An 11827-nucleotide genomic window follows, 5' to 3' on the forward strand; every position below is an offset into this window, starting at 1 on the left:
CAAAAAATTAAAAAAAAAAAAAAAAAAAAAAAAAGTAAAGCTGAGTTCTGTCATTTAAGATTTTTTCACAGATAATGTTTTCAATTTGCAAATCAACTCAAGAAACTTTAAAAAATATATATCTATACATATACATACACAAACCAGGTAAAAGCTCACAATTCCTTAAATTTTTTTAAGAATGTAAACTTTTATTTCTGTTTAAAAAAAAAAGTTACAAGATCAATGTAGAAGTACCCAAACATGCTATGGGGGGGATGGGGGTGGGGGGAGAAACAGGGTATTGGTCCTCTACTAATTTAGCAGAAGCAAAGTTTGATTGTAACTTCTTTCAGTATGAATGTGCCTACTTTTATAGTGTGAGCATTCCCATCACCAGTAATAGAATACATGATTTTTGTTTCCAGCAATGCAGAGAGAGAATTGGAAGCCAATAATTAAAAAGAGATTACTACCCACCACCAAGAACTCAGTGATAGGAACTCAGTGGCTACAATAATTAAAAACAATGAGAAATAGTTATTCCAGAGTAACTTTTTCCATTTCTTATTTTTACTAAGATGACATTTAAATTAGACCTTAAAGAATCAGTTATTTACCACATTTTGTCAGACTTAAATTAGTTATTTCTTAATAATATCAAGAGAACATAAGAACATTGTTATTTATCCTTGTGTGCACCTTCAACCACTTGCACTAGCTCCTACTTTTAAAAACTGCATATAGTATACACCTATGAAAGAGTACACTGGTTTTGTAGTCTAAAAATTGCAGATAACTTTTTAAGATAAAGTATAACCGAAACAGATATTTAATACCCACTGTGCCTACTCTCTAAGCTCTTAACTGGCATTCAATAATTTATTCTTGAGAATATATGGCTTGTTGTCACATATACTCATTTTCAAATGTCACTTATTAAACTCTAAGAACTGAAAATATTTATGAAAGAAAATTGTACAAAATTGTATAAGTATAAATATGTAAATTATTTTAAAGTCAAGAGATTTGACAATATTTTCAACTCAACTGTTATCTGAAAACATGTTTGTAAGACTATGGATACAGAGCACTCCCACTTTTACTTTCACCACTTTTACTGGTGAAAGAACTGTTAACAAATAGTATTAATCTATATCTTGGTGTTTATGCTTTCACTAAGATATTTCATCTTAACCAAGTATTTGTTCATGTTTAATCTGCAAAATTCTTGCACAACTCTTTCAAGGAAATAATATATTAAATATCCTAACTATATACAGATGCAATATCAACCTTCTTGGAGGAAGGGAATGTAGAACAATATGCATTCTAAAAACCAACTCTGCGTCCCTGACTTTCTTAAGAAAACTTGCCAAACTATAGCCCATCTCAGGTACTACTGAAATGCAGCAATACCACTACTTGGTAATTGTTTTGTCCACTTTTAACCATAAAAAGCTAAAGTTAAAATATTAATCTCATGTACACAAACTCAACTACTATTAGAGAGAACTGAAATGCAGCAATACCACTACTTGGTAATTGTTTTGTCCACTTTTAATCATAAAAAGCTAAAGTTAAAATATTAATCTCATGTACACAAACTCAACTACTATTAGAGAGATATGGCACATAGGAAGTTTTTTGTTTGTTTTGTTACAATAATTTCATGAGAAGCTTTCTTTAATGGAGTTCTTCTAACAACTAATTTTAAATATCTAGAGATTAACAACAAAACCAGGAAATTAATAACAATGTTTTTAAATCTGTAAAACTAATTTTTGCATTATGTTCACGTTGGGATCTCCAGAAAGCAAAAAAGCTGAATCAAAAGTAGCAGATACTCAGTACTCTGCTTTTGCCATCCACTTTACTGAATCCTCCCCACTATTGATGCTAACAGACTGGAAAACACAAAGCTGATTCCCATGGTGTCAATCTTTCATTTTCAACAGGCTTTGCCAACAATAGCCATGGACTGCCCAAAGGGACCAGAAAAATCTGTCAATTACTAACAGATAAATGTGAACTAGGTAGCAGTCCTTACACTATAAACATAGGGACCACATACAGCACACTAACAGAAAATAACTCTTTGCCTTTCGGATGTAGATTGAACAGATCATTAAGAACACAAATGCATTATATTATAGCCAGGTAACAGGCTTTTTAAAACTACAAAATAATTAAGTTGGTAAAAATATATACCATTCTGCAATCCTTATCTTAAAAAGTACTAGAATGAAATTTCTATTTCTCTTTCACAAAACACATGTTTTACTTTAAAATTACTAAGATTAGGCTGTAAAATTTAAGTTGAAAGTCCGAACTAACTTCTAGTGTCTAATCAAACATTAAAGTTACCCAGAGAATCAGGGCTCAGTATACTGCAACCCATATATAGGCCAAATGCAGCCACAGTCTATATTTGTACTATGCACAAACTGACAATAATTTTTGCATTTTTAAAGGGCTATTAAAAACATGTGCAACAAATACCACTGGTCACCCTCAAAACCTAAAATACTATCTGGCCCTTTACAGAAAAAGTTCACCAGCCCGCAACTTACACATATCTATAAGAACTTCTGTTCCTACTAATCTAAATATAATTCTTTTGGGTGTTTGTGTTTTAGGCTCATAATCAAGACCAAAACTTAGAGCATAAAACAAGTTGCTGATAAAATGTAACAAGGATATGCACATTTACTTGTTCAAATAACAAATACATAAACTGAATAACAGATGAATAACAAAAATTGGAGATATAAAACTTATTACACTTATTATTAAACTTATTAAAACTTACATATTTCATTTCAAAATCTTTACAATTACTCAAAATAGCTCTCTAAAGTCTTCCAAAAGCATGCAAAAATCAAATTAATTTAAAAAGAAGAAAATGAGTAAACTTTTCAAAGGCAAATTAATTTCTAAGCAAATCAACAAGTCCCTTAATAAAAAGGAATCAAGAACAGAAATTAAATGTCTAAGTTTAACAACAGAAATTGCATTAAAAAAAATCAATAAAAGGAATCCCCACCCTTTTAGACAGGAATAAAGAGGCCCTGGAAGATGTGGCCTCCATAAAATAAAAGGCTAAAGTAAAAAAAAAAAAAAAAAAAAAACAATAAAACAGAATATAAACAAAGGGCACTTCAAAAAGTTTGCAGAAAAATAGAGTTGAAAGATAACAGAAATTTTTCCATAAACTTTTTGAAGTACCCTCATATGAGAAAAACTGAGCACTAGGTGATGAAGTACCAGTATTTTTTTATATTGTATCCCTCTGTATTGTCATTGGATGATCCACATAAACGTCTACAAATTTAAGTTCACTTCAAAAAGAAAAAAAACAAGGCCACAAAATAGTATAAAACCTAAAAATCCATTTTAAAAGGAAGCCAGGTAGTTTTCCAATCAATTTTGAATGCTGTGGTATATTAAAACATTAACGTCAAGCAAGAGGAATCAATTAGTACTTCTGAGGCAGTAATCATACAACAAAGAAAGGCAAGACAGCTATTGTAGGCCCTTAATCAAATGAGAAGTAGAGAACAACACTGTGGGAATAACAAGACTCCTTTTACTGTCCTCTTGCCTTTCTACTCTAAATGTGGTCTGTGTACCAAAACTAGCATCACCTGGGAACTTGTCAGAAATGCAGAATCACAGGTCCCAACCTAAACCCACTGAATTAGAGTTTGGACTTTAATAAGCCCAGTTGATTTGTATTCACATTAAAGTATAAGAAGCATTTCTCTACTGCAATCCTTCACAACATTAGGCAAAATCTCAATTTTCTTCTTAAGCAAGTATAATGAAATGTTAAGGGTACAATCTAGGTAGTAGCAAATGTTTTCAATAAAATTCTTTTAATTTTATATTTGGAAAATTTCCACAGTAAAATGTTGAGAAAAATACACATTACAATAATGTTTTCTGAGTACCTTCTGTTTTAAGAAAAATAAAGGAGACTGGTCAGAGATGACCAGTAGAAAAAAGACAAAAACCAAACCTCTTCCTAGTCTTTGGAACCTGGAAATGAATTTGAATGAAATCTTAATTCCTCTGAATTAAAGTGAAGTGATGCATAGCAAGTCTTTCTTTAGCCTATAAATCACATTTTAGTAAAATTAACTGCAAAAGAGATACTTATCTGAGAGTGAAACTACAGAAATTGTTTTTAATCCCAAAACAAAGCAAAGACTTCAAATAGAATTCATTGTGGGGTTTTTTTGTTTTTTGTTTTTATTGTGTACCAAATTTTTACAATGAAAACTAAAATGTTCACTAGTCTACAAAGCAGCTAGAGGTACTTTTGATCTCCCACTAGGGAAGTAAGACATATATACTAGTTGAATAATGACTTACACATTTAAATATTTATTCCTTTGCAAAATTCAGTAAAACTTTCAAAATGCCTGTTTTTATAAATTTAACCATGTAATAGGTTGTTCACTCATAAGTTTTTTTAACTCCTAGCATTACATAAGTTAAATTCTACAAAATCGGTTTTATGGGCTCACAGGTACACATAACCAGAAAAAGCTCAAAACAAACGTACTATGGAACATAAACTGATCAATTTCGTACCACATGAAAATTATATCCTACCATGTCTCTATGTATTCCTTTCTAGGATTTTTTTCTATATGTTAAACTGTTATTTCATACAATTAATTTAAATAATATCAACTGAAATTATTTTACCTAGAGAAATAGTTATTTTTAAAATTAAGATAATTTTTGAAGTAAAATTCAGGTTCCATCTGGCATTAATTTTTGTCAGAACAAAGCAGTAAGTGAATAACTGAAGAATCTTATTTGCTTTTTTTTTTTTGTGACCAGTAAGGGGATCATAACCCTTTGGCTTGGTGTCGCCCACACCATGCCCAGCCAGTGAGCGCACCAGCCATCCCTTTATAGGATCCGAACCTACGGCCTCGGTGCTCCCAGCACCGCACTTTCCCGAGTGAGCCACGGGGTCGGCCCAGAATCTTATTTACTTTCTAAATATCCTCTTGCTTTAATGAAAACTTTCTCCAAAAGTAAATACATCTCCCCTCAAAATTCTGCCAAAGTAAAATTCTTCAAATACAACAAAATTTAATCTAGAAACATGACATAATACTCTTAAAAGCCATTCTAAAATAGGAAACTCAAAATTTGTTCCCCTGTTGTCTTTATGTATATAACAGTAAAAATATTCCTACAATTCTTAAATCTTAAATTTAAGATGTGCTCCAAGAAATTTTCAAGGTAGATAGAAACCAAAGCCAAAAGTAATATCATGGACAATGGATTAAGTAAGAAGCACTTCACTCCTTTTTTTTTTTTTTTCCTTTTTGTCTTTTTTCGTGCCCAGCAATGGATCGCAACCCTCAGTGTCGTGCCCGCACTGGACCGGGACTGGCAACGGGATCGCAACCCTCGGTGTTGCTCCCGCACCTCGCTCAGCCAGTGAGCGGCCGGTCTGTATGTGGGATCCGAACCCTCGGCGGGAGCGCCACCGCACTTCCCAAGTGGCGCACTATAGCAGTGTGCCACCGGGCCGGCCCCGAAGCACTTCACTCTTAAGAGAATACCTACTAAATGAACATTGTTTTATTTCCTATTTTAGCATAATGGACAGAAAATTTGATAAATCACATTAAATGATATAATAACAGTTATGCAATCAGGTATTTAAGTTTATTAATGTCCTTGCCCTCCTGTTCCCAAAATAATATTATTGGAATATATATTAGTAAATTATGATTAATGATTAAATCATTTGATATATTTTGCAGAAAATACGTTTTTATTCCAGTTTTACTTACCTGTCTTGTCTTTGCTGATGTTTCAATAAAAGGAATTCCGTAACTTCTTGCTAAGTCCTGAGCCTGTTTTGTGTCTACTGTTCTAGAAGGCAAATCACATTTATTCCCTACTAGGACCATAGGTACATCTTCAGAGTCTTTAACTCTTTTAATTTGTTCTCTGGGGAAGAAAAAAAAGTTACAGCAGAAGCATTAGTAACACAAATATATTTCAAAAACTGTCTACAATTTTGTCTTGTAAAATTTGGCTGAAAGAAAACTTTAATGTAATTCCTAGTTCCCACCCATACCAAATTTTCCTTGCTTCTCCTTCTAGTTATTTTTTTTCTCCATCTTAGAGACCTTATATATATCTTAAAAGATCAAATACTTAGAAGTATACTAAAACTAGGGAGATCACAATGATAAAACAGAAGATACTAAAAAGTTCTGAACCAAAAGTGCTTTGCCAAATTTTAAAAAACTATCTTATAAATGATATGTGGTTAATCTCAGATATTATATATGATTAAATGTATATGTATAGAATTAAAAATATTTTCATAAAAAATGAATTTCAGCATTAACATAACTTTCACATTACTTTCTCAAAAAAGAGTGACAAGTGGCAAGGATTTCTGTGAACACTGAAGTCACTGCATGCACTATTTATTCTGCTAAAAGCCCTTCTATGTGTTGCTAATTTCAGTATAAGATGTGCATAAACTTTAAACTTGTGGCACAATTATATTCCTTCACAATTTTAGGTGAATTGCAAAGATGTAACATGGAAGAAGGTACACAGGAGACAACAGAACTTGTTCAAATGCCCAGTTCCTCTACTTATTAGCAGGGTAAACTTGGATAAGTTAACAAATTCCACATATTTATTACTCTATAAAAATACTACCACTACCACCCACCCAAACTTTTTTTTCTCTACTACTAGACTACAGAATAAACATGTTGTAGTAAATGTTCTTAAATAAAATGTTAAACCTTTTAACTAGGCAAACTCACATGCAGAGCCAGTAAGTGGAATATTTGCTTAATATGCAGTTTTATAAAAACTGTAAACCCTCAAAGAAACAGAATATAAAATATATTTTATATAATAATGTTTTATATTTTATAAAATATTAAAAAATATTTTATACAATAATAATACAATATTTTATACAATAATAGTTTTAAAGTAGGCAAATTTATTTTTTAAATTTATTTATTTTTAAAGTACACAGACTTGGGCCGGCCCGGTGGCGCACTCGGTAGAGTGCGGCGCTTGAGAGCGCGGTGGCGCTCCCGCCAAGGGTTTGGATCCCATATAGAGACCGGTCCGCTCACTGGTTGAGCGCAGTGCGGGCGCGACACTGAGGGTTGCGATCCCGTTGCGGTTGCGGTATGGGCACGGTACGGGCGCGACACTGAGGGTTGTGATCCCGTTACTAGTCACGAAAAAAGACAAAAAAAGGAAAAAAAAATAATAATAAAGTACACAGACTTGTCAGATTCTTTAAAAATAAAAATGTAATTACTCTAATTCTTCAATCTTTTACAATTTCAGAGTTTTTTGGGTTTTTTGTTTTAATATATTAAGGCCATTGTTTATCCAATCCAAGAAATTCTACACTAAATGTATGTGATCCAGGGCTGGCCAAATTAGCTCAGCTGGTTAGAGCACGGTGTTTAACACCAAGGTCAAGGGTTTGCATCCCCATACAGGCCAGCCACCAAAAAAATAAATAAAATAAAATAATAATAATAATAATAGTAATAAATTAAACATATGTGATTTTTGAAAAAGATATTGAGTGGTACCATCTCAAATCACCTTTTCACATTTTTGTTTATGGTTTTCATTTTTATGATGTATCTAAAAAGTTTAAAGTCTTGTTTTCTCTAGTGTAGAGTAGTTAAGAGTACAGGTTTTGGAGTCAAACAGGCCTAGGTTTCAATCTAGCACCACTATGCAATGTGGAACAAGTATCTCGACTGCTCTAATCCTCAAAAACTTCATTTGTAAAATGGGGATATTACCTATCTCACCAAAATTACTTTAAAATTTAAATTAGATAATATATGTATGGCGGTTAGCAAAGACTAAATAAATGAAAGTTACAATAACTCCTCAATGTCAATTTATTATATTCAACTTAAACCCACCTATAATGGTGAATATCTTCAAATGATTTAGTATTATTTATGGCAAATACACAAAGAAAGCCCTCCCCAGTCCTCATGTACTGGTCCCTCATTGCACTGTACTCCTCTTGACCTGCTGTGTCGAGAATATCCAAGAGACAGGTTTCTCCATCAATTACTACTTGTTTCCTGTAGGAATCCTAAGAAGGGAGAAACACAGTCTGGATTATTATAGTGCACCTTTTACTTTTAAAAAGGTGTTATACAACTCAACAAAAAGACAAACAACCCAATTCAAAAATGGGCAAAGGATTTGAATAGATATGTCTCCAAAGAAGATAGACAATGGCCAATAAGTACATGAAAAGATGCTCAACATCAACAATCATTAGGAAAAATGCAAATTAAAACCACAAGATACCACCTTGCACCCATTAGGATGGCTATTATATATAAAAAAAATTTTAAAAACCCCAAACAAAAAATGGCAAATAACAAGTGTTAGCAAGAATGTAGAGAAACTGGAATCCTTGTGCATTACTGGTGGGAATGTAAAATGGCACAGCCATTGTGAAAAACAGTTTGGCAGTTCCTCAAGAAGTTATAGGTAGCATCACCATATGACCCAGTAATTCCATTCCTAGGTATATAACCAAAAGAATTGAAAGCAGGGATTCAGACACTTCTATACACATATTCATAGCAGCATTATTTACAATAGCCAAAATGTAGAAATAACTTAAGTGTCCATTAAGAGATGAATGAATAAACAAAATGTAAGACTTTATACATACAATGGAATATTACTCAGTCATAAAAAGGAATGAGGGCTGGCTGGTTAGCTCAGTGAGTTAGAGCATGGTGCTGATAACACCAAGGTCCAAAGTTCAGACTATGTACCAGCCAGCTGCCACAAAAAGAAAAAAAAAAAGGAAAGAAATTCTGATACATGTTGCAACACAGATGAATCTTAAAAACATTATGCTAAGTTAAATAAACCAGAAACAAAAGGACAAATATTACATGATTCCACTTACGTAAGGTACCTAGAATAGGCAAATTCATAGAGACAAAAAGTAGAACAGGGGTTACCAGGGGCTAGGGGAGAGAGGGTTGGAGAGTTATTGTTTAATAGGTACAGAATTCCAGTTTGGAATGTTGAAAAAAGTTCTGAAAACACTGCTAATGGTTACACAACACTGGTGGTTACACAACACTGTGAATTTACTTAATGCCACTGAATTGTACACTTTAAAAATGGCTTCAAGACTGGCCAGTTAGCACAACTGGTTAGAGTAAGGTGTTATATAATACCATGGTCAAGGGTCAGATCCCCATACCAGCAAGCTGCCAAAAACAAAAAACAAAAAAATCCGACTACAATGGTAAATTTTACGCTATGTATATTTTACCACCAAAAAAAAAGGTCGTTAAAAAGGTGTCATACACAGATTCAACAATGCAAGTGTACATATTAGTAACAAAAAATTATCTATTAAAAAAATAATTATAAAAATGGATTAGCTATACCAATTCTACTATTCAATGTGATTGAGATGACAAGAAAAATCAATTTACAGATAATTGTCATGCATCTATTTTACAAAGGAATAGATAAGAGAATGGCTAATACTCAGAATTCTAATGCCCTCATCCACATCTGAAAAACCTGGGAACAATATCTAACAGCTGGATGAATACTACAACTAGAAAGAGTACAAATGTTTCATCTGCAAGTTCTGAGGGGCCTCTATTAAAAAAAGAGAGAAAGAGATCTTAAAGAGACTGTGCAACTATAAGACTGAGTAAAACAATGGGGTGGGTAACTTTGACAAACTCTTGAAATGAAAATCTGATTTACCTCTGACTTTAGAGTAATACTTATGCCTAGGATTTCACACACTCTTGCAAAACAGGCCTCAAAAAATAAAAAGGGGACGGTACAGTGTGAAGCCACGGAATTAGAGGCAGGGCTGACAACGGGTGTTAATGTATAAACTCGAAGACACTAGTTCTTATTGTGCCACACATGGGCTGGAGTACTAAGTGCAGTTAGTTCATAAATTACTGTATAGACCATTCTATCATTTGAGAGAGAGAAAGAGAGAGAATGGTCATTAAAAATTATGTTCTTAGTAAAATGTTTGAAAAACGTTTACAGTGTAAGGAAAATAAAAAGATACAAATGTAACATGACACCAATAAAACAGTGTACATATTTTTATAAATGTATCTGTACACATATTAAAAAACTGGTGGTAAATACCACCAAATGTTAATAAAGGCTATGACTTTGCTGCAGATAATTAAGGAGATATTTGTCTCCTGCTCATCTTTTTTTTTTTGTACTAGATGCTATATTAACTGTATTTCTTTCTTTGGCTTTCAATTTTAAGCAGTATGAAAGACTACCACAGTAAACAATGATCTCTTGATTATCTTTTAAAGTACTGCATCCTCCAAATTGTCTATAATAAAAACTATCTCACCAGTCAAAAAAAAAAGGATGGATATTTACTTATATCTAAAGAAGCGGCTCTTTAATAAAGATTTGAACATCTGGTTGACATCTTATTATTTTAGCCTATTCCCTTAATTAACTACTTGAAAGAACTCCTGTAGACTATAGATTGAAAACCCGTTTTTTTTTTAATATTAACAAAAGAGCAGGAATTGGGTGCAAAGTACAGTGCCCTACACAGCACGTAAAACAGACCTAAGACTTTTCCTTACCTATTGCTGTCACCTCACATTCTTTACTTACTAATAACCTTATAATTGACAGTTTACTTAGTCTTTAAATGTAAAATTTTCCATAACAATAAAATTAAATACTTTAATATCTGGAGCCACACAAGCTCAGAATGCCAAATTTTCAAACACTGTGTTTCAAATATATATAATGTGAAATAGTAGTAGTTTTTGCGTCTATTTCATAAGACGTTTGTAGGATGAATACCCACCAAAGGGCCCAAGAAACTGGGACAGCAGTCCCTATTCACTGATATATCTCAATCCTANCCACCAAAGGGCCCAAGAAACTGGGACAGCAGTCCCTATTCACTGATATATCTCAATCCTATTATCTTTCCCCTTCCAGATCCTAAAAATACAACAAAGTTTTGAGTCACATTCGGTCATTGAAAAAATCTACAGCCTACTCATAAACAATGTTGGTGATTAGAAATAATAGGTTTAGGTTAAAAATTCAGTATTGCCAAACTTAATTTTAACTAGAGTCCTTATCCTTAGAAGCTCAATTAGTCACTGAGCTATATAAAAAGGCAGTGCAACTTGGTAAAACCTAAAGTGTTAAATGACAAAGTATGATCTGAAAAGAACTGACAGAATTGAAGAAAAAGCAGAAAACAAGCACAACAAAAATGATATGCAGGTTGAGCATCCCTAACCCAAAAATCTGAAAATACTCCAAAATACGAAAATACGACTTTTTAAGCACTAACATGATACTCAACAGAAATGCTCATTGGAGCATTTCAGATTTCAGATTAGGGATGCTCAACCAGTATGCATTTCTGCAAATATTCCAAAATGCAAAAAAACTTGAAATCCGCAACGCTTCTGGTCTCAAGCATTTTGGTTAAGGGATACTCAACCTGTATAATACTAAAGATTTTGTATCAGCTTCAGGTTAGGCATAAGAAAAGAAATATAAAAAAAAAAAACATTATGCATCAATGTAGAATCTCCCCAGAGATTAGAGTCTAAAGAAGGATTTAGCAAACTATCGTCCACAAGCCAAATCTCACCCCTGCTTTTTAATGGCCCTACAAGCTAAGAAAAGTTTTTACATTTTTAAATGGTTGTTAAAAAAACAAACAAGGGCCGGCCCGGTGGCGCACTGGATAGTGCGCTGCTTGGGAAGCACGGCGGCGCTCCCG

General features: G+C 33.0%; 1 protein-coding gene across 2 annotated transcripts in view; it reads right to left on the reverse strand.

Annotated features, from left to right (window-relative positions):
* The window catches only part of KRAS (Kirsten rat sarcoma viral oncogene homolog), a 40732-nt gene that overhangs the window by 13039 nt on the left and 15866 nt on the right, over positions 1 to 11827 (reverse strand). For both annotated transcript variants that reach the window (XR_551295.1, XM_008583649.1), the window contains exons 2-3: positions 7947 to 8125; positions 5805 to 5964 (exon numbers count right to left, since the gene is read on the reverse strand). Coding sequence is in view for 1 of the 2 variants with exons in the window: in XM_008583649.1 (XP_008581871.1) it covers positions 5805 to 5964; positions 7947 to 8125 (339 nt within the window). In the remaining variant the exon portion in view is untranslated. The remainder of the gene's footprint in view (positions 1 to 5804; positions 5965 to 7946; positions 8126 to 11827) is intronic.

This window comes from Galeopterus variegatus, unplaced genomic scaffold (genome assembly GCF_000696425.1).
Source record: "Galeopterus variegatus unplaced genomic scaffold, G_variegatus-3.0.2 Scaffold2989, whole genome shotgun sequence".
Classification (NCBI taxonomy): Eukaryota; Metazoa; Chordata; class Mammalia; order Dermoptera; family Cynocephalidae; genus Galeopterus; species Galeopterus variegatus.